Source organism: Lynx rufus, unplaced genomic scaffold, assembly GCF_022079265.1.
Source record: "Lynx rufus isolate CCGP_SWC_20201006 ecotype Redwood Valley unplaced genomic scaffold, mLynRuf1.p SCAF_2, whole genome shotgun sequence".
Taxonomy (NCBI): domain Eukaryota; kingdom Metazoa; phylum Chordata; class Mammalia; order Carnivora; family Felidae; genus Lynx; species Lynx rufus.
The window spans coordinates 29,374,888-29,402,832 of record NW_025814834.1 but is presented as its reverse complement, the minus strand read 5'-3'; the positions used below and the strand labels follow the sequence as shown (position 1 = coordinate 29,402,832).

The window sequence follows — 27,945 nt, the reverse complement described above, 5'->3', positions numbered from 1 at the left end:
AATAAATTCCAAATGGACTCAAGTGTAAACTCGAAGTTGAAAAGAGGAACACCGGAAGAACATTTAGGAAATTATGATACGACCTTGCTTCTGCTTTTGCCCCAACCCTTGCATCCCGTTGGTCTATTTTCAGCGTGTCCTCCTTTGCCGAGTTCTGCCAAACTGGCCTCTTTGCTGTTCTTTGGACCTGCCAAGCACACTTCCACTTCTGGCTGCTTGTCTGCTCAGTTTGCAGGGCTTTTCTTAGACGCCTGTAGGATTCACTCCCTCACCTCCTTCAAGGCATTGTTCAAATGTGACTTTTCACAGACGTCCACTATAACCGCCCTATTTAAATGTGCTACCAATTCCTCCTCTAAGTCTTGGCATCTCTCACCTGCTTCTTTTTTCTTTTCTTTTAGTATTTATAACTTCTCATATACTATACAATTCAACTATATGCCTATTTTTCATTGTCTAGTCTCCCCACTAGAATGAAAGCTCTCTGAAAGCAGAGACAGCTCTTTGTCCCTCTTGTTCACTGACGTATCCTAAGTGCCTAGAAGAGTGTTAGCTACAGGTTAATGGAATGAACAAACAAATGGAGATTTTTTCAGCTTATTTTCTGAAAAGTCTGCAGCTACTTGTGTTCCTACTAAATTTCAGAGCGCCTATTCTCTTCCATATTCGCCAGCACTGGGTGTGGTTATTCACTCATGCTTTGCTGTTCTGTTAGATACGATGATGGTAGCTCGTTGTTCCTTTAATTTGTAATTTAGCCACTAGTGACATTGAGAATATTTTGGGGTGTTTAATAGCCATTTGCAGGGGCGCCTGGGTGGCTCAGTCGGTTGAGCGTCCGACTTCAGCTCAGGTCGTGATCTCACGGTCCGTGAGTTCGAGCCCCGCGTCGGGCTCTGGGCTGATGCCTCAGAGCCTGGGGCCTGCTTCTGATTCTGTGTTTCCTTCTCTCTCTGCCCCTCCCCCATTCATGCTCTGTCTCTCTCTGTCTCAAAAATAAATAAAAATATTAAAAAAAAATAAAAAAAAATAGCCATTTGCAATATGTCTTCTGTGGTTGCCTATTTATATATTTGGTGTATTTTTCTCCTCACTCTCTTCCTCTTCCTCATTTTCTTCTTCCTCATCTCCCCTTCTCCTTCCTTCTCCTTCTTTTGGGTTTTTCTTATCAATTTGCAAGGGCTTTTCTGTCATATAGTTTGTCTTATTAGTGAAAATATTTTTCTAAGTTTATCTTTTGATTTTCTTTATATCATTTACCACAGGAAAATAGTTAAGTGTGCATGTTATTATGGATATCTGTGTATTATTATTTTTTAAAGTTTATTTGTTTATTTTGAGGGAGAGAGAGAGTGAGCAGGGGTGGGGGGAGAGAGAGAATCCAAGCAGCCTCCACACTCAGCACAGAGCCCAATGTGGGGCTTGATCTCATGACTGTGAGATCATGACCTGAGCTGGAATCAAGAGTCGTATGCTGAACCAACTGAGCCACCCAGGTGCCCCTATATCTGCCTATTATGACTTCACAATGCTTTGTTTTTCTGTCTTTCTTAGGACGATCTCTTCCAATGCTAAGTTTAATATTTTTATTTTAAATTAAAATTGTTTTTACATTTATATATTAAAGATTTGAATATTAATTTATTTTTGAGAGAGAGAGAGAGACAGAGTGCGAGCAAGGGAGGGGCACAGAGAGAGGGCGACACAGAATCTGAAGCAGGCTCCCGACTCTGAGCTGTCAATACAGAGCCCAATGCGGGTTTCCGACCCATGAGATCATGACCTTAATCGACTGAGCCACCAGGTGCCCTTTTTTTATTACACATTTTTTTAATGTTTATTTATTTTTGAGAGAGAGAGAGAGAGACAAAGCGTAAGAGGGGGAGGGGCAAAGAGAGAGGGAGACACAGAGAGTTGTTTTTACATTTAAATTTTAAACAATTTGGAATTTATTTTAGTTTATAGGATGAAATCAGGGCCAGTTTGCTTTCTTTCAGATGGATAGCCAACTACGCATCCTTTTTGGGGGAATCAAAACATCATCTTTATCATATATTAGGTTCCCATTTATGCTTGAGTCAATAATTAAATTGTATATCTTATCCTCATATCTACATGTTCATTCTTTTTTTATACATAGTGGTTCTATAGCAAGTTTTAATATCTGTTGAAAAACATCCCTTCCCACTATTCTTCAATTTTATAATTTAAAATATTCTGGTACAATTTATTATTTCAAAATGCCTTCAAAATCATTTTATCGTCTTTAAAAAAACATTGTGATTCTACTTGGAAATGGATTTAATTTAAATACAGTCAGGTCTCATTAATGATGGCCATTCTGTTTTACACAGTCACTGTGAACCTGACTTAATGCAGACTGACCCATCGCCCCAAGGGGAAATACAGGGTTAGAGGTTCTTGCTGGTCTCTGGGCAGATCATTTCCATCATTCACTCAATATATAACTTTGTTTTATGTGTGTCCCTGTTTTTTTTTAATTTTTTTGTAATGTTTATTTATTTTAGAGACAGAGAGACAGAGCACCAACGGGGGGAGGGGCACAGAGCTGGAGACAGAATCTGAAGCAAGCTCCAGGCTCTGAGCTGTCAGCACAGAGCCCGACGCGGGGCTCAAACTCACGGACCGTGAGATGGTGACCTGAGCCGAAGTTGGACACCCCACCTACTGAGCCACCCGGGTGCCCCTGTGTGTCTCTGTTTATGGACACCTTATTCAATACATGTTGTTGATTTGTTTACATTGAACTTATGGTCAATAGCACTATAATGCATGCCCGCACAAAGGTTAAAGCACATTTTCTTGTTAAGGCACATATGTCATAGCCTTCTTGCCCTTAGGAACAGCAGACAACATTGCAGCACAATGAGGGCAATTTGCAACAGGGAAACCACAAAAAAAACGCACAAAAAATGTGAAAAGGATGTGTTTACGGTATAAAAACTGAAACAAAAGGCAGAGTGACTCTCAGTTTGACCTCAGCCGTGCATTAGGCAACTCAAATTTTTTGCCACTCTGTGCATGTCTGCAAATGACCAGGAAAACGTTGCAAGTATTGATTTTAGGGTTATAAATAAATTTTCATTAGTGCATTCAAAAATTTCATAACTACAAATAATGAGGATCAACTATATTAATTTTCAGAGCATGTACAATTCTCATGCTACAGTCTTCTCCTTCATGAATTTGGTATGTTTCCCCCCTTTTCAGGTCTTATTTTCGGCACTCTGAAATATTATAGTTTTTTAACGTGGCTTTTGTATCTTTTTTGCTAAGCTTTTTTTCCCTAGTTTCTCTTTAAAATAATTTTTACAGGTACTGTAAATGGGATTTTAACAAAATTTCTAGCTGGCTATTGTTATCATAGTACAGAGCTATTAATTTGTGCATATATATTTTATTTCCCACCATTCAAAGCCTATTAATTCTAATAGTTTTTGCTAGAGTTAAGATTTCTTGGAGATTTACAATCATATTAGCTGCAAATGAAAGAAATTTTGTCTGTTTCGCTGTTTTAATTTTTTTATTATATATGTAAGAACTTCCCAAAATATTTAACAACAGTGGTGATATTTGGCACCTGGCTTTTGGTTATGTTTTTTGTAAGTGAAAATAATCTCAATGTAAACCATTATATTTAAAGTGAGTGAATTCACATTAAAAGGGAGGAGGCTCATTACCGTGCAGAATATTTGCTGAACCAATGAATGAATTTTTAGTACTATCACTTGGCAAAATCATTAATCTCTTAGATAATGATCAGTACTAATATGTCAACAGGTATCAGGGATGTGTTTCTGCCTATTGTCACATTGTTAACTAATAATATTCCTCATCATTTCTCCTAGATCAGCCACTGATCAGAACTTCTGAACTCATTAATATCTAAGCTAAACTGAAAATTATTACACAAGAATTTTACTTTGGGGAACACTTTACTGTACTCGGGTAGACAGAGTAGAACACATTGACATTTAAAAAACCTTTAGCTTTGCATAGCGCTTGCAATTTCCGTCCGTCCTCTTATCTCCACTGATACTACTCGGAGTAGGAAGGACAGGTTATTTTTATTATAGGACAGGTTATTTTTATTATCAAGTGAAGAAACTGAGTCATAGAAACATGAAGAGATTTCCCCAAAGCCACACAGCTGACTGAGGACAAAGCTCAATCACTTCACTACCTTCTCCCAACACTGTGTAATCACTCTTGTGAGACTTTCTCAAGCTCCATTCTTTTTTTTTCATGTTTATTTATTTTTGAGAGAGAGAAAGACAGAGCATGAGCAGGGAAGGAGCATAGGAAGGGGGAGACATAGAATCCAAAACAGCTCCAGGCTCTGAGCTGTCAGCACAGAGCCCGATACGGGACTTGAACCCACAAACCATGAGATTATGACCTGAGCCGATGTTGGACACTCAACTGACTGAGCCACCCAGGTGCTCCTCTCATGCTCCCTTCTAAAAGAGTTCATGACCTATCTTATTACCCCCATCAATTCCTTCATCAAACATCCATCGTTGTATTATTCAGTCCATCAGCCAATCATTCAACAGACATTTATTGAGCATTTATCAAATGCAGACATTGATCCAAATTCTGGAAATACAGCTGGAAACAATAAAGGGTTCTCCACCCCCACCCCTGAGCTCACATTATAGCAAACAAACAAAAAATAAAAGCAAAATATATAGGATGTCAGGTGCTGATGAAATGCTCTGAAATAAAATAAAGCAAGAGGGGCAGATTGGAGTGCCAGTGACAGGGACGACAGGGCTGAAATGGTAAGTGATCAAGAATGGCCTTATGGATGAGATGACATATGAGCAAAGACTTCTATGGGTCTTTAGGAGTGAGGGGTACCAATTCCTTAAGGCAAAGGTTTAAGTCTTCAGAGGGTGGGTACCTGGCTTAGTCTTGTGGGGAACATGAAGATATGAGACAATGTAGGGCGGGGGGAAGATGAAACTGGAGAGGTGCTCAGGGGGCCCAAAATATGCAGAAATTTTCTAAATCATTACAGTTTTTAAAGGTAATACTTTTTTTAAAATGTTCATTTATTTTTGAGACAGAGAGAGAGTGTGAGCAGGGGAGGGACAGAGAAAGGGAGACCCAGAAACCAAAGCAGGCTCCAGGCTCTGAGCTGCCAGCACAAAGCCTGACGCGGAGCTCGAACTTGAGAACTGCGAGATCACGACCTGAGCCGGAGTTGGATACTTAACCGACTGAGCCACCCAGGTGGTTATTACAACTGTTAGTTTTTAGCTTAAAATCAATGGGAGGATACTGGAGGGATGTCAGACGTGGGAGTTTAGGGGATACGGGCACATGAGGAATGCCGTCAAATTTGTGCTTTTAAAACATCAGTCTGGCTTTAGCAGCGAAAAGAAATAGAATTAAGAGTATGGATCTCTGTGTTCTAACTATGAGAACGTAGGAATTTAGACAAGATCTCAAGTGTATAATAAATCCAGATGACTAACCAACACATTGTATTGTTTCTTTGCCTGGGAAAAGTGAAATCTGTCTTGAAGAAGACAGATGAATTGGCACCTGATATCTTTGTGCTTATTTTAAAATTCTTTGTACTATATTAAAGATATACATCCAGATACTCAAATTCTCTAACTTTAAAAATATATTGATGCAGCCTATTAGGTAAGTGTGACACAGGCATAATAAATGGCATCTAATTGCACTGTCAACATGTAGTTTTTCCTTGAAAGGAAAGAACTATAAAACATATTTAGATTGGAAAGTGACAAAACGACCCTAGAAATAGGGTCTGGCATTGAGATAGAAATATGCTGGTGGGTGTCTGAGAAAACATTTTAAGATTACAAAAAAAAGTTAGTAAATGAATAACAGTCTGATTTAAGTTGATCTCCTCTATTCTCTGTAGGTAAAATTAATAATTCTGGGTTTTTTCTCCCAAAATTTTGATGATCATAAGCCCATGGAAACAGTATCTCTTTCTTTTGCTTTCTACAATTTTACATTTTGAGATGGTTACTTCCAAAATTAACATCACAACGACTTTTTAAAAAATTTTGTTTTTAACCATACATCCAACATGGGGCTCAAATTCACATCCTCCAAGATCAACAGTTACATGCTCCACCAACCGAGCCAGCCAAGTGCCCCCATCACAAAGACTTTTTAAAAAAAAAATTTTTAACGTTTATTTATTTTTGAGAGACAGAGAGAGACAGAGCATGAGTGGGGGAGGGGCAGAGAGAAAGGGAGACAGAATCCGAAGCAGGCTCCAGGCTCTGAGCTGTCAGCACAGAGCCCTGCATGGGGCTCGAACCCATGAACCGTGAGATCATGACCTGAGCCCGGGTTGAACGCTTAACCGACTGAGCCACCCACAAAGTGCCCCCACAAAGACTTTTTAAAATCATCTTTAGGCTGGTGATCTTTAGATAAGTGATAGGTGACCTCATATATTAGTAGTGCTGGGCAAGCTTTGAGATAACCCTCTGGAGCACAATTCGGTACTCTGAATTTTAAGGGTTAACAAAATTCAGAACTTTTGATCCAATGATTTTATTTGAGCAAATTTATCGTAATAAAATATTTAAACTATATGCAGATGCATGTATAAGGATGTTGACTACAGAATTTTGATGGGGCAAATTTTGAAAATAACCAAAATGTTTAATGATATCAGGTTGTTTATGAATTATGATACTTCCTTATAAGGATGAAAGTGAGGCCATTAAAAATAATATTTTGGAAACTAATGACAGGGGAAATACTCTCCATTTAATGTAGATGAAAAGAAGAATCAAAAATTATATCTACAGGGGCACCCGGATAGCTCAGTTGGTTCAGTGTCCAACTCTTGATTTCAGCTCAGGTCATGATTTCTCAGTTCATAGGATCGAGCCAAGCATCGGGCTCTGCGATGACAGCATGGAGCCTGTTTGGGATTCTCTCTTTCCCTCTCTCTGCTTCTTCCCTACATGCTCTCTCTTAATTAATTAATTAATTAATTAAACTTAAAAAAGTCGTATCCACAGCATAATTCCTGTTTTGGTAATACTAAAATGTGACTGGTACTCATCTGTGCGTGATGGGATTCTGAGTGTTTTTCTTTCCCTTTTTTAATAAAAATAAAGTATTAATTCTAAATTAGGCTTTTGAAAGCAAACCAACAAAACTAGGGTTAAAAAGCAAAGTTGTTAAAAGGCTCCTGGGTTTGATGCCTTTAAAATGTCAGGATGATGGGGTGCCTGGGTGGCACAGTCGGTTAAGCGTCCGACTTCAGCCAGGTCACGATCTCGCGGTCCGTGAGTTCGAGCCCCGCGTCGGGCTCTGGGCTGATGGCTCAGAGCCTGGAGCCTGTTTCCGATTCTGTGTCTCCCTCTCTCTCTGCCCCTCCCCCGTTCATGCTCTGTCTCTCTCTGTCGCAAAAATAAATAAACGTTGAAAAAAAAATGTCAGGATGGGCCACTTAGAAGTACTTTTGCCTCTTGTTCTACTTCAAAATTAAAGATCATTTTTGGAGGGGAAACACATCTTAAGCACCCTCTCACCCCCAGGTCGTGCCTTCTTTACGGTCAGCATTATGAAAGCAGCTGTGTGTGTGTGTGTGTGTGTGTGTGTGTGTGTATATGTGCGTGTGTGTGTGCTGTGCTATGCTGTGCCGGCTGCATAACTCAGTCCCCAGGCTCCTGGGGGGCGGCCCTACAGGACCATCACTCATGGACACTCACCTGGCCTCTGCATGGTCAGCCATGTTCTTTGGGGTCACCTGGTCCAGGAGCCACCGCCTTCTTAAAGCTTCTTTTCTCCCACAGCGCCCTTGGAGCAGGTTGTTTCTGAGGGTCCTGAGGAGGAATTTTGTATTCTCCTTTGCTGACATCTGCTGGAATAGCCAACATTAAAAAGGGGTCCTGTCAGTCTAAATGTGGTCTTTTTTCCTTACTTGAGTGGACTGGCCACCATGAAAGTTTTTGGAATTATTTCATTCACTTTTATGCCCTTAGAAAAATCATGTTACTTCCTTACTACATGAATTTCTTTGCATTCTGTCTACTTGTCCACGCAGTGTAAGTTTCTAAATTAAAGATCACTCAACTTACACAAATAGCTTCTCTTCCTTAGAGCAATCCAGTAACCTGGAAGGCTGAATCTAGAAGGTGTATGAAACAGGGCTAGGTCCAGGGCTGCTAACATTTGGGGTGTGGATTCCTTTCCACACTGGATGGTCACTTGTGGATCTATCTACAGAAAAGTGGCTCGTACAATTAATTCTATACAAAATATCAGTGGATTCCACCTGAAGTCCACCCATCAACCCCACTTTAAGAACTTCTGCCAAAAAGAACAAAGGAATGAGGGATTTTATTCAAAGATTTTCAGCTCTTGAAATCTGAAGTGTAATAACAAAGTGACCACATGGTGTCAGTCTAACCTCAAGAAGCCCTATATCTCCCCAGGCCAACAAGTAACCCAGCATCTGGGTTATTTAAGTTGCATAAAACAATACCCACTGGAATTCTTTGGCAAGATCCAAGCACTTGACTTTTGTGGACCATTCATGTTAAAGAGAGAACAAGAGAAAGCTGTCCTCCGTAAGGCTAGCGAATCAACATCTCTCACCATTGCCGTGTGACAAAATCTATATGGTGAAATGGATTTGTAGGAACTTAGCGATGAGAAGAAAGTGTTCTTTCTGGGAAAATGAAAATGCTCCTTGCTTAAAATTAACTATCCTCTTTCTCTTGTCTCTTCAAAAGACCTGAATTCTCTTGCTGAGTAGATTTTCTTAAAAAAAAAAAAAAAACAAAACATGTGGAAGGCAGTTGTGAAGTCTCAGTTTAATATTCTTTCAGTCAAAACCGAGATGGCAATTTTTCTCTTTCATTTTTCCTACAGCAAAAATACTGGAAGTTTAGGGCTCAGGATAAGACATGCTAAAAGAAAAGTTTTCCCCAGAGGCACTAGTAACTAGAAGCCTAGGTTTGTCATTTTTACCAAATCAAAGCCTTTTCTTTGAGTCCACTCCCAATGCTGCTCCCCTCTTATTCCTCAGATATTGTCTGCAATATAGTGTGTTATCAGTGGCTTCGTACTGAGTGTTGTTTGGCCTTTTCTTGCCCCTAATAGGGGCATAAAATCTATGATGTAAAAAAATATTTGTAGATTTATATTGAGAGATATTTAAGGTTGAGTTTGCCATTTCCCTAGACTTTTGTTTTTTAAGTTTATTTATTTATTTTGAGAAAGACAGAAACAGCGCAAGTGGGGGAGGGGGCAGAGAGACAGAGAGAGAGGAGAGAGAATCCCAAGCAGGCTCTGCACCGTCAGCACAGAGCCGGATGGGGGGCTCGAACTCACCAAAAACCGAAAGATCATGATCTGAGCCGAAATTAAGAATCGGACACTTAACTGACTGACCCACCCAGGCATCCCACCCCTTCCTTACTCTTAAACATTCTCGTGAACGAAAGGAGCAGAATCTGTGGTTTTACTGGAGGCAAAGTTTGTGAACTGCTGTCGCCAGTACCGATTCATGAATGGCTGGTATTTTGCACTAGATGTTACCTGGACGCAATGCTCAAACACAGGAGGGGCCTTCTGGTGGGACCTGCTGTGAAGACCAGATAAGAAACACGCCTGGCAGATGTCAAAGTCGAGACACTTCAGACAGCGGTATCTGTCAATTAAAACGGAAGTAAGGCTAAGGTGGCAACTAGCTCATGAGCTCAGAAAATAACGTTCAGGTGGAGAATGGGTACCCCAGAACATACAGGAGATATCACGGCTATCAAGGAAGCGTAAAATTTCTCCCAAACTTTGTAGGGACGTTAAGTGACTCTGACATGTTATTTTTAATCGAAGAAATCTTCTTTTGATAGTATTTTTTTTATAATACAGCATGACACTAACATCGTTTTATCCAACAAACTATAGTAGAGAAGTCTGATTCATGCCCCCGCAGATATACTGAACACTTTCTACAGGCAGGCTACTGTGTACTACGACCCTGAAGACAGAGCCCTAAGTCTGAAGCCACATTTTGTATGGTGGCATTCAAATCTTTTGAATTTAGTCGCCAAGTTACAACAAAACAAAACAAAACAAAACCAAAAACCAAATACCGGGAGATTTCAGTACATTCTGACTTTTGACTTCTCTTGAGGAATTTCAAGACAGGATAATACTGGACCTGTGTTCCTGCATGGTACTGGGGAAAACAAAGCCGTAGATAAAGAATTTAAAAGCAACTTTTGTGATTTTTCTAGAACTCTGTCTGTAGGAAAGAAACGCAGTGGACAAGGGTCGTTCCTTCAGCTGGAGTGTGGGGGAGCGACCACCACACCCAAGCTTCTTAACACATCAACACTGCAGTCCTTCTTTTATGAATAGTCACACCCTTAAATCTCCCATGGTCAGCAGGAGAGGAGGGTATCTTGAGACCCATGGGAAGGAGGGGTGTTTCATAATATGGTGATATCAGGGAGGGCTGGTAAGGCCTCATAGTTACGATTTAGTGACTTTTGATGATATTTGAGTGGAATCATAGTGTTTGTCAAAGATTGGGGATCTATACTTTTTTTTTCTGATATTTTAATTCTCTTCTCCAAACACAGTGTAGGTGGCATAAAAGCTCTGTCTTCTTCATCAGTGACAATAATAGGTGAGAGCAAAGTGACAGCTACTCCTTCTAGACTGGAGATAACACTCTCCAGCTCACCACAGTCCCTACTTGGCCAACTTCTCACATGTAGACTACGTGCCTAGCTCCTGTAAACATTTGAGTTTTCAACCTCTTCCTTGAAAGTTACAGAAAAAGAAATATGACCAGACCCCTGTGCTCTTCAAATTTCATGTCTTGCTGCAGAGAGATGATAGGGAAGCTTGTGGTCCTAACTGGAAAAGTTAAGCAATATGTGATTATGCACCAAATGTGAGGCATAGAAGGCAAGTGCTGTAGGAGGGAGAGAGGAGGAGACCCCTGTGGGCTGCGAGGTCAGAAAAGTTTTCATGGAGGAAGTGTGCCATTGGGCTCCAGATCAACGAGGATGAAGTTCCAGATAGAAAGGAGTGGGGTAAGGAGGCCGGAGCCAAGAAGGAGGGTTTAGAGCATATCGAATCTATCAGACCCACTGGTTATTCTGAAGAACAGAGGAATCAAAACTTGGAGTGCCCCTGAGGCCAGATGGCAGAAGGTCTTCTGACCACAGTCCTTGGAAGGCAGAGCAGAAGAATGTAAGCTCCGCGAGACCAACCCTCAGCTGCCCTTGTTCACTGCCTAACCCTGACACCTCGTTCCATGATACAGTATTCATAAACAGCATCGAATGGCTAGAATAGTAGTCAAGGTAGCCAAAATAGTTCCAAAGTTTTGGAACACTTACTGAGGGCAGGCACGTATACATGTGCATGTGTATATGCAATACATCTACATGTATTGACAGTTAATCCCCATGAAAGTTCTTTGAGGTAAGGCATTCTTATTATTCTCATTTTTTCAGATAAAGAAACTGAAGCAATCAGAATTTAAGCAACTTGCACACAGTTACACCACGTCTTGGTCAGAGGGGGAACTAGGCTTTGAGCCCAGGGATACCGCCTGAATGGACAGCCAGCTGTTTTCACCCCTGGAATAGACCGCTGGTACAGGAGGCTTGAATTTGGACGCACACCCCACCATTACCAGTGACCTTGAAGTGGGAACTTAAGGTCAGATGCTTTGGAGGATACCTGGTGCACTGAACGTTTTCAGTGAACGTGAGACGAAAGAAGTTAAGTGAATGACTTAGTTTCTTCACGAGAAGAATGGGACTGGTAAGCCCTGCCTTCTTGGCCTGGCAAGGTTTTTACAAAGCTTTGAAAATGATTCAATCAACATGCAGAATTGGGAAGATAACTGCTGTTTGCATGAAACGTATAACATGATATTTTATATAAAGATTATTTGATGAGCCACCTGTACTGGTTACTTTATCAGCATTACATATGGCTGCAGTCGACTCATCGAGGACAATACACTGACCCTAACCTTGCATTAGTCCCTTTATGCTCAGAAGCTACCTACAGGTACATGAGAAAAGGCGTAGTTTTCTACACCTTTGTAGAAGGCGTGGATCCATCCATCCCTGATGAGATGGATCTGTTGGTGCCTTTACCAAGAGAGAACCAAGTCTGGGTTTTCCCCCAATCTCATCCCAACCTTACATGGCTATTACAGAGCATAAATACGATACATCCTGCTAAAATATAACACTGGCTTATGAACAATCTCTGATCTTTTTACCTCCTCTTACTTTAGAAGGTTGAGCTCTTGCCTCTCCCTGTTACCTCCAGATCTGCCAACACTTCTGCTTTAAAATGACCTTCTTCATCTCACTAAAACTTAAAGCCGCGAGGCTATTGCTGGAGCTTATGAGAGCCAAAAACACAAGCTGAAGGCTGGGACTGTAATACATGCAATTTCTAATAGACTCAGAAGGTTATAGATAAAGTAAGTCTAGCACTCCGTTGGCTCCAGCTCTCCTTTTACTTCTAAAGAAACCGAGGTCCAGAGAGGTTAATGGCCTTGGGCAAGTTGCTCAGCTATCTGCATATATGAGAACTGTACATTGCCTCGGATGTCTAGAAAGAAAGATGGGTTGCACGGAGGCATTTCTAAGAGGAAGCTTAATTTCATTCTCAGTAGAAAGTGATGTAGTCTCAACTTTAGCGTATGGCCCTTTTTGCTTTCCGCTTTCGTATGACCTGAGCCACTCAAACTCTCTGAGACTCCTTTGTAAAACAGGATTAATAATATCTGCATTGTGTTACACACAATAATTTAAAAACATTTCGGTGTAAAAGTTGTGTTTTAGGGGCGCCTGGGTGGCGCAGTCGGTTAAGCGTCCGACTTCAGCCAGGTCATGATCTCGCGGTCCGTGAGTTCGAGCCCCGCGTCGGGCTCTGGGCTGATGGCTCGGAGCCTGGAGCCTGTTTCCGATTCTGTGTCTCCCTCTCTCTCTGCCCCTCCCCCGCTCACGCTCTGTCTCTCTCTGTCCCAAAAATAAATAAAAAACGTTGAAAAAAAATTAAAAAAAAAAAAAAGTTGTGTTTTATATAACTGCAAAGTGAATTCTGCCCCTGGGGGGAGGGCAGGACATGTGGTAACCACTTAATTAATACTTATTTATTGGCTGCATATCACATGGTACATCATATTCATGTTCCTCCACTGTCCAATATAAAAGGAGTTTGTTTTTCACTGCAATATGGAGATTTCTTTGGTTTGGTTTCCAACAGTCCTTCCCATTTATAGGTTCTATTGTTTAAAGTACAGTTAATCACGAATGAAATTTCACCATGTACTCGGAATTCTCTGCAAACCCAATTCATTTCGTTGGCAAAACTAAAACGTGATTTCCAGGTTGGCCAGAGACCCAGCGGATGTAATTTATACCCACAGGGAGCATGCTTACTGTCTGGGCTAGTAAAGATCTGCAAGTATAGGATGAGAAGAGGAACAGAGTCCCCAAGTCCTCACTCCTGCCCCTCTGGACACCCCTTTCTTTGACTTGTTTTTAGCAACTGGGTTTTCTCAGCAATTCAGTCCTACCCCCACCCCTTCAGCCCCTACCTGTGTTCATTCACCACGATAATGGCATCCCTGTGCTTGGCCTAGACCTGCTGCTTTCCTTCTTTCCTCCTCAAGTTTTCAACCACTTTAACTTCACTGCTTCATTGTTTTATTTACGGGAGACCAACAGCACCCTTTTTCCTAAGGTGGGGTTCTGACTTTCATCCTCAAAGCTTTGGAAAGATCTGAATGTCCAAACCTAGCTTCCAAATCTGCCCTTTCCTCCAGGCAGAGTGGAGACTTGGTGTGAGCTGCCCCCACAAAACCTGATTTTATTCCTTTGGATCCTGAGCTCTTGTTCCCAGCTTTCTGCACTGGGAGGCAGTATAGCATCATAGTCGCAAGGCAGAGACTCTGGATTCAGTCCGCCAGCATCTGCTACTTGCTAAGCATGTGCAAGTAAGTCATTTATCTTCTCTGCGAATTGGGGATAATAATGCCACCTTGGATAGAGGTTCTAACAAGTCCTGAAACGAAATGGTCCACGTGAACCACTTAGCCTAACACTCAACAGTTCATAAACTATTATTATTACTGTAATTCTTATAAATAGCTCCCAAATATTTAAATATTTAAGCTGAATATTTAAATTAAATTTAAATATCTCTTTTGTAACAAAAGAAAACACATTTTCCCCCTAAAGAAATACAAATGTCTATTGATCAGACTGCGTTAGTGGAAGATACTCCATTAATTACAGAAGATACAATATAATTTATTGTCAACCAAGATCCCTCATGCAGAAAATTACTGACTGGGTAGTTTTCAAAATATCAACTGAGTTCCAGATCTGTGAGAAGGACCTCAAAAGGAATCTGGAGAGACACAGCTCTACTCCGAGACCCATTTGGAGAATGACCGTCTGCGAAACACTGATGAGTACCTCAGTCCAGTGATTGGGAAGTTCCTGCAGATTCTACACCGAACAGGGTGAGTGACCATTTCAGTGGCAGATAACCGATAGCAGGTTGGGAGCCACAGGAGGATGGGAGGTTCAGACTGTAACCAAGAGAGGAATTTTTCTTCTTTGATTGTTGGGCTTAACACCTGAAAAACAATGGCTCACTTAGATGTGTTTCCAGCATGACTTTGGTCTCTACTATAGATGCAAATGTATTTTCATTTTCTTTTCTGGCTGTTTCTGTCAGCTCTGCCAAAGACGTTTATCACGTGAAAAGTCAGAGGCAAGTTTATACCTTCTTTTTTAATGTTTATTTTATTTATGTTGAGAAAGAGAGAGAGGCAGAGAGGGGGGGAGAGAGAGAGAATCCCAAGCAGGTTCCTCACTGTCAGCACAGAGCCTGATGCGGGGCTTAATCTCCCAATGAGATCAGGACCTGAGCTGAGATCAAGAGTCCGCCGCTTAACGAACTGAGCCCCCCAGACGCTCTGAGGCAAGGTTATATCTTGAATTAGGTTGTCTCGGATGCTGTGTGGAGTAGCAATTCTGTAATTTGAACTGGGCAGCAAACTTGTCTGCCCCCAACTCCCGGGGATCTGCCCCCAAGTCCCAGGGACAGTTGCATCATACTCACCCCTTGGAAACAGCTGCGGGTGGCACTTTCCACAGAGCACAGAGCACGACTCTCCCCTACAACAGTTGGGATCTACAAGAGGCAAGAAATCCCCATGTCAGTTGTGAAAAAATAGAGAAGTAGGTGACCAATGAAATCAGCACTTCTGAGTAGAGGTGCTTACAGCCACGGGGTCACAAGTATTTAGTGCCTGAGACTGGATGAACTGCCTCAGTCCAAGCAGATGAGAAATCTGTGGGTTTTGTGCAATATCTGAATGAGGGCAATGAATGAACAAGTGGGAAAAAGTGGGGCTGAGAGGAAGGAGGAGGGCGAGAAGACAGTCTAGCAATTGGGGCAATCCAGGCACGGCTGTCGCTGTTTCACTTCTTATGATCCCAATCCAATTATTTTCACCTTTCTTTGCCCTCATTTACTTGTGAATCACATATAACAATGATACTGTATTAATATTCAGAGCGGTTTTAAGGAAAACCTTCTAAAACACTTTCATGGCATTTCAACAAACACCAGTTTCTGGGGTAGAGCAGGAATCATTATCCTTGTTTAAAGCAAGGGGCGATTGAGATTTACTGTTTTGCTCAGGGTGAAAAAAAAAGTGATTTAGCTGCAGAACTGAGATCTCGCTTCAAGACTCCTTACTCTGTTGAGGGGTGCTCACAAAGCTTTGTCCTTCTGACTTCTGTTGTAGGTGTTCCAAGGGCTCTGTCTGCACTGCCTCACTCAATGGTTTCCACCTTTCAATCATGATCACCAAGGGAGTTTAACTAAGGGACTAAGAACCCCTTGTGACTGCCAAGATGGCCAGGGACTTGGTTCTGACATTATCTATATGCACAAATACGTGTACCTGTCACCTCCATTTATGCCCATTTGGTCACAAGTCCTAATTTCGCGTCTGATGTCTTGTACAGCACTGGCTGTCAGGAGGCATCGCCTGCAAGCTCAAAGTAATTTCAAAGACCCCCCTGCTGAGTCCATCAACTCGAATAAACATTCTTCTAATCAGGAAAGTGGCACTTAGAACCACTTTGCTGACAATTAGCCAGGCAGGAGTCAACAAACATTTTCGTAACAGCGACAAGATGGCTGTACTTTAAATTGATAATAACCCCGTCACCAGCTGAACATAAGTAACTGCTCCCTACGTCATTTGGCCTTTGTCTGAAAAACTGACTCATTGGCCATACTTTGGCCTGTGAGTGCTGATGAACTAACTGGAAAATTAGTTGGAGGGTGTTCTTGAGCCCTGAGAAAGGGGGTCGACCTCATGTAAATCAAGGGAAGGAGATCAGATGGAGCCGGCTTGCCAGCTCTGTGACTCTGCCATCGGCCAAAAGAAAACTCACTTCGGTAGGAGGCTTTCACCTCCACATTTTGGCTTTAAGTGTGTGCGTGAAAATTGTCTGGATTCATTGTCCATTTGACTAATTTCTTGCAGGTGTGCTATGGAAGATCCCATGTGGCTAGATGGAACACTAGCAGAGGCAGAATGCCACTTGAAATGATAATTAGGATCCTTAGGGGAGGGGTTTGAATCACACAACAGGGCCTGGAATTTTCTATGGGAATCCATCTCTGAGTTCTTAATGGAAGTCAATGGGATGATAATTTGCTATGCAAATTTCCATCTTCCAAAGACTTCTCTCAGGAGCCTACTAAGGCACCGGTGGCAGACAGAGCACTGCTCGAGCTGCCATTTCAGCTGCTCGTTGACCTCAGTTGAGCCTGGAAAAAGGGCAGAGCTTTAGGGTTTGTCGCATGGGGTGCTAGCCTGGGGCAAGCTACAGTAGCTAGAAAGTGAACACGAGGATTTCTATGGGAGAAGGAAAATGCCCCTCAGTCCACCTACTTTCGTGATATCCACCTAAGCCCTCCAGTCTTACAAGTCTGCCTGCAGAAATGGATGGACAGACTCTTCCAATCTCCCCAGCTCCCCGTTAGCTCGAGCCCTGAGATGTGAGGGGTGTTGGGCTAGGTGCCTCTGCTATGGCAGATATGCCTAAGGGTCAGTGGGATCCGTGTGCCACAATCACCAATAGCTATGCCTGAGGTTTAACCTTCTAAATTAAAAACAAAATCATCACTCCATTTAAAAAATATGAACCTATTGACTATTACTTGGAATTTCCAGAATAAACTAAATATTATCATGATCAATATGAACCTAAGATACTAAGACCAAATCAAATCACAGGTAATTTTGGATAGGTTGTTCTGAACCATACTCCCTGTCCTAGAGTTCTAATAATCTTCCTCTTTACCCACGCCCTTCATGACCTTCTCCAGTTCAGAATTCTTGGTCCTGAAGAGTACCAGAGTATGCCACCCCAAAATGTGCCTCTTTGGCATATGGATTATTTTGAGCTAAAGGCCATTGAAAACCAGCAGATGCAGGAAAAGCTCTAAAAGCAGGACACAAGGTTTCCTTTTGTAAAGAAAATGTACATTTATTTATAAAGGAAATTTTCATCTGCCAAGGGTGTCTCTCTTTCCCTACCAGAAAGAGGAGGGGTCTTAACAACTCTGATCAATGGACAAGGTACGGACTTAAATCCGCACAACAAACCTTACTAAACAATCAGAGTTTTCCTGGTCACCTTCTCATAACTTTCCTTCTCCACCAGGAAGCCCCAAACCCTTTCCCTTTGTTTAGCTTGAGATTATATGTAAGCCTGAATTCTAGTCATCCCTTTGAGTTACTCAGCACTGGGTACTCCCATGTGTGTGCACCGTATACATGTTAATAAATTTCTGTCTGTTCTCCTCTTGTTAATCTGTCTTTTGTCAGTCTAATTTACAGGGCCCCAGCCAGAGAACCTTACAATGGGTAGAAGAAAAGATTATTTTTTTTCCTCCCTTACAGGGAGGAAGGGGACCCAGGAGGGAGACCCAGGAGAAAAATGATAGAAAGCTATTTAATGGCATCATAGTGCAGAAAGCCTAGTGTGGGGATTTTACAGGGGCTGGAAAAAAAGTAGAGACATTCTCGAAATGGGTAAAAGGTATGCTGGGAGAGCAACCACTTCCACAGAAGACAATCTGGAGTCTGCTTAATCCATTTGTAGAAGTTCTTGCTCAGACACATCATTTATTATCAGTTTAACATTTAAGTAACATACTTACTTTAAGGAGGTTCAATTCCCTTACCTAGCAAGGCTAAAAACAGCAGTACATTTGTACATTCTTCAAGCACAGGAAATGATGCAAATGTTAACTATTTGAGTATTCAGGACTGAATTTCATTTATACTTTCATTAAACATTTGTCGAAGGCCTTACTACCAGGCACTTTTTAAGCCATCAGAGACGTGAACACGAATGCAATAGAAGCCTTCCCCTGGAGAAGCAGCCTAGTGTGGAAGCCACATATCTGGCAATAAATGCAACAAAATTTGACAACAAAGTTATGCACAGGGAGTTAAAGAGCTTTTAGTGAGGAGGTGACTAATAATCTAGATGACTTGAGACATGAACGGTATTCGCCAAGGGAAAAGAGACGCAGGCTGTTGGAGATAGAAGCAACCACACAAGTCAGGCATGGAGAACTTGGTACATGTTGGGCAGGGTAAAGATTTTGATACAAAGGAGTGAAATCAGTGTACAAAAGGTAAGAAAAAATTAAACACTATGGAACAAACAGAAGAAACCACTGGATATCTTTTCAATGGTGATTCTGGAACCTACGGATACATGCATCATTACATATCATGTGACTAGGTTATTTTACAACTCTGTAGAAAATTAAAGTTAACTTGTAGTAGAAACCAGATTGAAATACAAATAATTCTCATCTATAGACATGCAAATAAATTCCATCCTGATTGATGACCAACCTCCCCCTCCTCCCCCAAAAGTCAATCTTTCATCCACTTGCAAATTCATTTTAATATTCCTTATCTATCATTTTGTTTGTTCTTGGGCTATTTCTTTTAACTACTTGTAACATCTTGCTGATGCTTTCTTTCAATTAACAAGTTAAATACATTTTTGGACACATGTTCATTTTGTATTCCTATAAAAATCATGATTTTATCTCTTTTTGAAAAGAGAAGGATTGGGTCAAATCATGAAAGCTTTTCTTTTGTTTTTCTATTTCATTTCATTTCATTTTGTTTTATTTTATTTTAAGAGAAAGAGAGGGGAGAGGGGCAGACGGTGGGGCGGGGGGGAGAGAGAGAGGGAGAGAGAGAGAGAAAATCTCAAGCAGACTCCATACTCAGCAAGGAGCCTGACATCAAGAGTCGAAATCAAGAGTCAGACACTCAACCAACTGAGCCACCAAGTTGCCCCAGGAAAGCTGTTCATATGATGCTAAGGAATTTAGGTTTTGTTCAATAGACCTGAATGGCCAAGGAGGAATTTTAGGCACGCGGGTGACATTTGCATTTTGGAAAGTCACTGACAGCAAGGTGGAGGCAGAGTTGGAGGGAGGAGAAGCTTGAGTTGGGGAAACCAGTTAGGAAGTGATTATAAAAGATTAGGTCCATGCTCAGATAAGAGCAGTGGCTATAGAGGGGAGGGATTGCATGGAGAACTACATTAACAGAGAATTGACACAGTAGAAAACCATATTCCTTAATAACAAAGGTGGCTAATATAACTGGAACACATTTAGAATTCTTAAGTATTGGAGATTTACCTGCTGTAGATCTGTTAGTAGGTTTCTCAAAACCCTTCGAGTCATGCGTGCCCCAGAATCATAACCTCCCCTGTTATTTTCTGCATAGAGCTGAAAAAGAGCTAGACATACAAGGAGAAAAAGAAATCTTTAAATTGAATACTTGTGATACGTCTTCGAAGAATATGTGCCTTGAATTCTAAACAGTTTATTTGTAGGTGTGAAGGGAAACGGAAAGGAAAGGTATATTTCTTGATTATTTGCTTGCTGTTTTGAAGGTTTCCCAAATTAGATAATACGATGACTAATGAAAAGCAATTCACATTTCAACCTCTTGATAATTCAGCACATCGGCGATGAAGACCAGGAGGCTGGAAAATGGCGATGCGAGGAGAATCCCAGTCTTTAAACGAATAATAACCACTTGTGTCTGGATAATTCCCACACGAATAAGGAGCAAGAATAACAAAGTTATGAATAATGAGGACATATAGATGGACATCTTGAAAACTTCCACCGCACTGAGGACATACCAAACAAGAGCCACGTGGCAGGGAATAGGAATGAGTGAAGGAGACCGTGTGTTGGAGATTCGGAGGTCACTGCACTCGATACACGCAAAGTCTTATGTATGTTACCTCTGTATTTCGTAAGAGGGCTGTCCCCGCAGAGAGCAATCAGGGCAGCAGCCACAGGTGCCAGCTTGAGCAAGCCCGTTCCCGTGCTGCAGGGCAACAAAACACAGAGACCAGGATGGGAAAGGCAGGGTGATTCTGGGTGACGTGGGTTATAAAAACAATCACTACGAACGGACGCTTCTGACCTTGTGTTCCAAGTTCACATTTTTCATGGTCTGTTTTCCGCTATCTAGATTTTTGACAGAGTAAAACTTGACTTAAAATATTTCATTATTCGTTCATTCATCCATTCATTCATTCATGTGCCTGATGATTATTTATTGGGTGCTCCCTCTGTGCTAAGCACGGTACTAGGCACCAGGTACTAAGACCAGGGATACCCCCTGTCTTCACGGAGTGGGCCGGGTCACGTCCTTAGGATACACATGTCTGGAAACCAAAGATACAAGCACAAAAGGAAGACAAAAGGAGCAAGCATTTATATACAAAATCCACCAGTTCACGGCCCCTCGCGTAGAGCCTAATTGTTCTTGGCTCACTGGCTCCGCAGTTTCAAACCCGCAGAACAATGTCTCACAGGTAGGAGGATTTCTAGATGCAGGCATTGATATTAGAAACGATAGTCGAAAGCATAATGTTTAAGGAATCTGAAATAATGAAAAAAATAGCTTGAAAACATGTTGATATGTTATTTATGCAATAAAAAAAATAAATAACAAACTGGAAAAGGAAACACTGTTTCCTTTTGTTTAACCATTTTCGAGATGGTTAAACTGTGGTTGCCTCAGAAGGCGGGATTCAGGGTGACTTTTCTTCTTCTTTACTCTTTCCTGTACTTTCCAAATGTTTCATATTTACTATGATTTTTAGAAGTCCATTCTACAGGATGAGGTCAAGACCAGATAAGGTAAACAAAATGAAGTGGGACAGAAGAACGGTGGACCCCAGAGCCAGGGAAGCACACACATAGCTAGACACACAGACATACACACAGACACACACCATTTACTTGATGGCATGCGTAATAAAGCCTTCGACATGGTCTAAATTGGCTTACAGGTGCAAGGGACTGAGTGTTTGGGTCCCCCCCAAACCTGTATTTCAAACTTCTCACTTCCAATGTGATGAAATTTGGAGGTGGGACTTCGGGGGGTGATTAGTTCATGAGAGTAGAGCTCTCATGAACTGGATTAGTGCTCTTACAGAAGAGAATTCAGAGAACTCCCTCACTCCTTTCACCACATAAGGACACAGTGAGCAGGTAGTCCTCTGTGAATTAGGAAGCTAGTCCTCACTAAACACTGAACTGGCCGGCGCCTTGACTTTGGACTTCCCAGCTTCCAGAACCATGAGAAACGTTTGTTGTTTTAAGCCACCGGTCTATAGTACGTTTGTGTAGCATCCCAAACAGACTAAGACAATAGGTTAGCCACCCACACACAGGTTATTCAACCTTACTGCACCTGAGAAACAAAACAAAACAAAACAAAAACTGATCATTGCTTACAAGGAAATGAGCAAACAAATAAGCTACCAGGAACTCAAGAGAAAAGTGTGATTTTTTTTTTTCCATGTATAGGCATACAATCACCCTGGCAAAAGGTGTGTGTGTGTCTAGAGTGGAAACGAGTTTGTGTGAAGCAAAAGTAATGTGGATTTGTTTTTTTTCCCTTTTTGCTACCCATGGGTCTTTCGTATTAGTGAAACTGATAAACGTGTGCTTCTTTGTTCCTCTGCTGAATGAATAATACATTTGCCGAAAACAAAGAAGACTTCTCATGTATCAAACCTTAAGCAAACCTTAGACAACACCAAATGGTCACTGACCAGTGGTGACTAAACACTGCCCTTGAGGTCACAGTTTGACCTTCACATGCTCACCTGTCATACATCGCTGTGAGAAGGCTCAGAGTGAGTTCTGAAGCTCTGGGATGCACCTGTCCTGGATTTTCCGCCCTGACTCTCTGAAACAGCTCCTGAAGAGCCTTAAAGAGGTGTTGCACAGAGAGGGGGCTCTCTCTTGCTTCCCAGAAACTGTGACGTAGGAGGACGTGCTGAATCAGAGAGCTGTCCATCAAGTCCACTGTAGGAAGCAAACGAAAAGTTGTCTTATTTTCCAATGGGAACAAAACCTTCATATAAAGCCTTCAAATAAAGCAAATGTCATCTAGCATTTAATTAAGACTTTTTAAATCGCAGCTCATTTCTTTTTTTTTTTTTAACGTTTATTTATTTTTGAGACAGAGAGAGACAGAGCATGAACGGGGGAGGGTCAGAGAGAGGGAGACACAGAATCTGAAACAGGCTCCAGGCTCTGAGCTGTCAGCACAGAGCCCGACGCGGGGCTCAGACTCACAGACCCCGAGATCATGACCTGAGCCGAAGTCGGCCGCTTAACCGACGGAGCCACCCAGGTGCCCTGGCAGTTCTTTTCTTTAAAAGGAATTAGATACGACCACTATTTGGATGCATATCTCTTGTGTAGAATTCAGGCCCTATTCTTCTGATAGTAGATTTGATTTTGGAAAAGCGTATCTGTTAGTACAGCATTGTTACTAGGTTGTTGCCAGCATAACCTCTAGAATGTTGCTTTATAGAATGAAGTTGAAAGGGGAAAACGTGAGAAATTTGAAAAACAGCCTTCCAAGGAAGTTAGGGCACTGTGCTGAAAAGTGGCGAAAACATTTTTATACTCTTTATTAAATGAATTGAGTAAATTTACCTTTTGTGTTCAAATATAGTTTTCCGTGTCTGTACCTTTGCTGCAGAAGGAATATTGTGTTAAAATGCAATTGCCCAAGGTAAAAAAAAAACCCGTGATCTTTATAATAAAGAGCAGTTGCTGAATTATGAGACTCTTCAAGTCCCTTCCTTGCCTCGGTAATATTTCTTTTTGTTGATCTCCCTTCCATCGGTATTATTATCTAGGGAAGGCACTTAATAAAGTTGCTTACAAAAAATAATGGTTTATTTCTTATGTTTTTTTTTACCACCTCCTAAAAATTTTACAAGGCAATGAATACAAGGAAGAATGAAACAGAGCTAACCCTATGGTTTCTTGCCGACAGAGGATAACAGACAAAATTAATAAACACCCACTTGCTCCATCTGACAGATGATGTCAGTGGCACCCAGAGCTGCTGGCATTGAAAATGCTCCAGTGTGTGAAATGATAAGACCCTGCGCTTTTCTCTACCTCGTAAATCAGCCTCGCAGATAAGGAATCTAGCAAGTATAATAAAAGTTTTTATTTGTTCTCTGATACTGCTTTCAAAGAGAGTCTGCAGAAGTGAGGAGTAGGTTTCAGGATGTGGCTTTAATAAAACCCTGGCTGCAGGTGGTGGAGGACGCAAACCGTTTTATCGTTGCGCAATCGCAAGACGCATCCCCTTGGCCTGGCATGCGGTACGCAAGGCGTTCTTGTCCCCTGCCACGAGTTCGGTATCACAGCAAAACAGATAACGGTGGTGCGCGTTCGTTCGTCTCCGCACAAGATTTATGCGCGATGCTCTGGGATCCCGCCGTCTGCAGCTCACCGCGTGCTTTATCTCTGGTTTGGGGACTTTTTTGTTTTCAGATTATTGTTTGGATATCGCTTCTAGGCAGAACTTTGAAATACTGGTTTTGTGTATTGTTAATATTCCCAGGAGTATTATTTATACTCGGTTTCTAATGCCAGGGGTAATAAAAAGTTCAAAAAGGTACATCCTCAAATTGTGCTGTTTGTTCGTACTCAGGCGTTGATGATGGGGGCTTACACAGACATTCGCTGCAAACTTTCTTTAATGGAGAAGTTCCCCAGGAAAATAGCATAATTGAGTGTAAACTTTCAGTGAGCATATTTTGCCTTTTGTTGATTCCTGGAAGAGTAAATAATACTTACAAGTGAGTTTGTCTGCCTTGCTAAGTAAAAAAAAAAAAAAAAATCTGTTTAAAAAGCTGAGAATCTTTCTTCAAAGGACCCTTGTACAGAATGTAGTAGAGAAAATAGAGACAACGAGTTGTACTGGTTGAAGAGATGATCTTTTACGTTTCCCTCACTTGCCTGTACTTCCCTTTCCCACTTCCTTTCCTGCTGTGTTCAATAGCATCCATGTGCACTTTGTGAAAGCATAATTTGAAAACCACTGGTCTCTAGAACTTGTAAGGCAGAAGGTAAACTATGAAAAAATTTCTTTTTTTACTTATTAAATTAAAAAAAATTTATTTATTTTTGAGAGACAGAGAGAGACAGAGTGTGATCAGGGGAAGGGCAGAGAGAGAGGGAGACACAGAACCCGAAGCAGGCTCCAGGCTCCGAGCTGTCAGCACAGAGCCCAGCGCGGGGCTCGAACTCATGGACCGTGAGATCATGATCCAAGCCGAAGTCAGTTGCTTAACCCACTGAGCCACCCAGGCAACCCCTAAAAAAATTTCAGCCTTCAGGAGAAATGTCATACGTGTAACACAACTTCATTTAGGTCTAAAATGATACATGTCTTAAATTATTTCCTATGAAGAGATTTTATAATGCAAAATACAGAACTTATTAGAGATGTTGAATTCCTGTTATTTTTCACAGCTAGAGCCCAGTCTATTTCATTTTGGAGAATTTTTACTAAATAAACATGTTTACCACATTTTACCTTAGTTTGCCTATGATGACAATATAAGAAAAGAAAATCATAGCAATTAAGCAGATACAAATTTAATACAGAAAAAAAAAGCAGTTCTCAGAGAACTCTTGAGATAGTTTTAAAATTTGTGGCCCAAGGATTATTCATCTGAATATACTTTTGCACGTTCAGGGAGAGAGGTACAATTTCAAGTGCAAATCTTATGTGGCAGAAGGAATTTAAAATTGTCATGCTTAAATCTACAAGCGGAGATTCCAAACTAACTTATTTTGTAATTTCATTTTGTGTCACTATTGTTATCCTGAAAAGGAAACAAGCAAAAACATGTCCAGAAACCAAGTTAAAAAAAATTAAAATAAAATCCTCATCCACGAATTATCGTCTCCTGTCGGTGAAGCTATGCGCGTGTGGAACACGCAAGGTGTGTCCCCTCCACCACCCCCCCCACTCCACCTTCTCTGTTACTAATGCGGTGAATGCACAGATCACACCTTCCGGATCCAGCAGTCGCTCACATGGGGGAGTACTTGTTTTACCTTGGAATTTCACATCACACATCAGGATCAGATGATTTCGAGTTTTTAACGAGAGCCTGTACTTACATTGGCACAGAGTTTGCACTGATCGTAATTTGAAGGCTGTTCTGTAAATGGAATTCTCAATACTGTTAAGAGCATCTGTAAAGAAAAGATGAAATATCATGAATAAAAAGACCATCTCGTTAGATAAACCCCACATCCAAGAGGGGGATCTGAGAGATCACGTAGCTCTGTTATTTTGCAGGTGAGGAAACAGTCTTAGAGCTCTTTTTCCTACCTGCGAACAACAACAACAACAACAACAAAAATGTCCTAGGCTGCAAGTGACCTTAGAGGGTACCCTCTGAGTCCACTAAACATTTTAAATAAAAAGGAACAAATAGTGAAACAAATAGGATAAAAAACTCTGTGTAGAATATAAACTCAACTTTGTTAATATATTGTAGTCGGATGTACGCACATATATTTATAAATGAAAACAACACAGAACTCTCCATCCGTTCATTTGTTCAGCAAATGTTTATTGCGCTCCTACTGTATGGCCCCAGCACGATTCCAGGCCTCTGAACTATGGCAATTAACAAAACAGATACAAATCCTTGTCCCGTGGAGCTTAATTTCTAGGAGCGTTTGCCAAATTGTTCATAGAGGATATCTCTGGTTTCTTGAATTCTTAGTATTTGTAGTTATTTTCTTTCTACTTGTTGGTATCACCTCCATTTGCTTATAAAGAGCGTATGTCCTTTTTATAATCAGAGAAGAATCATTAATATACCTTCTTTCGAGAGTTACCGCCCCTAACACCGCTGCAACAATGGCTAACATTTCTGAGCACTTACCAGGCATTGAGTGTTTCTACACCCATTTCACAGTGCGGTGGAGAAGAGAAAGCTGTGGAGCCACGACTAAGTCCTTTTTTGCGGGGGGGCAGGAATGAGTCCACGTCTTGATCTTCACTTTCTTCAGCAGATAAATAGGTATGTGTGCTCAAGGTGTGATTGTGATAGAAACAGGCAGCTCGCTGGCCCCTGCTAGGCAGGCCCCAGAGCAAACAAAACAAGGGCCCATTCCATGGATTTCATCGATTCAAACATATGTGGCAGGACAATTTAGGGTGATATTAAATTTCTCCTTATTCTTGCAGAAGTGGAAGGACTTAAAGGATGAAAGGGCAATGTCTCCACGTCCATTCCGGTGTGTGTTCCCAGGTGTAAACTCTTTTCGGAAGATTTAACGGCTTCTTTGTGTTGAAGGGGCCACCCTGAAGTCAGCCCACTCAGGCCTTCGTATGAAAGGTCCATTAAAGAACCAAAGCCACCCATGGAAACGGGAGAGTTTGAATCTACACGTATATCATTTCACGGTCCAAGATCAAGGGCAAGTTGTTCTTCTAAAGCAGAGTAGGGGCATTCGTTCACCAGAAGAAAGCCGAATGGGTGCTGGGTGGCCGGAGGAACAAGTTCCCTTGGAGACGGACTTTGTTAAACCAAACACCACCTGGATCCCTCACTTCCTGAATTCTCTACTTCATCCTCTCTCCTAACTCTTCCTCCCATACACACGTTCCGGACTCTGCCTTGCCTTGAGAACCAATCTCGATTTCACGATTGCTCTACTTACGGTTCTCTTTTTCCCGAAGAGGGCGAGAGGCTCATTCCTGTACAAGAAATTCTGAATACTTCGGATGGGATGTTCAGCATAAGAAGCTTAGAAGTTTTTGTCTGTCTTTAAGGCATGGCTCCTTCCCAAACTTAACTGGATCTGAACTGCCTACCAAGCTACAATGCCCTGGTTTTGGTTGAGAAGATAATGTTTCGTGCCCTGGAGGGTTGTGGGGGGAAAGTTCTAGCTGTTGCATATATGGATACGGAGTGCCAGGCACTATGCTAAACCACTGAGGGGCTTATGGTGCTGAACGAGGTCAGATCCACCCTTCGGGGGTTAGAGCCACCAAAAGCCTCTCCTGGAACGTACACGAATTCAGTGATCGATATACGATCACGAGCGGAAGCCATTTACCTCAGGTAAATGTGCCTTAAAACGTCATTACACAAGCAATCCTATGAACTCTCCACATCTCCCTCCGCCCGCCCCTTTTTTGAACAGATGCAACGATATCAAAGAAGCTACAATTTGTGCTAAATCTTTTGTTATTTAATATTTCCCTATGTTTGGAAAATGTTTTCCAGTTTTCAGATGAGTCCAGTGTTGGAGTATGGAGAAGTCAGAAACCCCTCTGCCCTATAATCTGGAGAAGGAAAACAAACTGAGAGCAGCCATCACGGTGTGGAAATAGTTTTACAAAAATGTAACGCCCAACATTGTCTTTCCTTCTGGAAACTGGCCAGTTTTTGTGCCCTGGCTCCACTCCGATGC

The 27,945-nt window shown here is 41.6% G+C and overlaps 1 protein-coding gene across 1 annotated transcript in view; it reads right to left on the bottom strand.

Moving 5' to 3' along the window:
- Positions 1–27,945, bottom strand: part of DYTN (dystrotelin) — a 54,210-nt gene that overhangs the window by 24,786 nt on the left and 1,479 nt on the right. Inside the window, exons 2-9 of the mRNA XM_047083384.1 lie at positions 25,633–25,707; positions 22,296–22,497; positions 20,415–20,500; positions 19,798–19,898; positions 15,157–15,228; positions 14,505–14,668; positions 9,577–9,688; positions 7,743–7,891 (exon numbers count right to left, since the gene is read on the bottom strand). Of these exons, the coding sequence (XP_046939340.1) occupies positions 7,743–7,891; positions 9,577–9,688; positions 14,505–14,668; positions 15,157–15,228; positions 19,798–19,898; positions 20,415–20,500; positions 22,296–22,497; positions 25,633–25,707 (961 nt within the window). The remainder of the gene's footprint in view (positions 1–7,742; positions 7,892–9,576; positions 9,689–14,504; positions 14,669–15,156; positions 15,229–19,797; positions 19,899–20,414; positions 20,501–22,295; positions 22,498–25,632; positions 25,708–27,945) is intronic.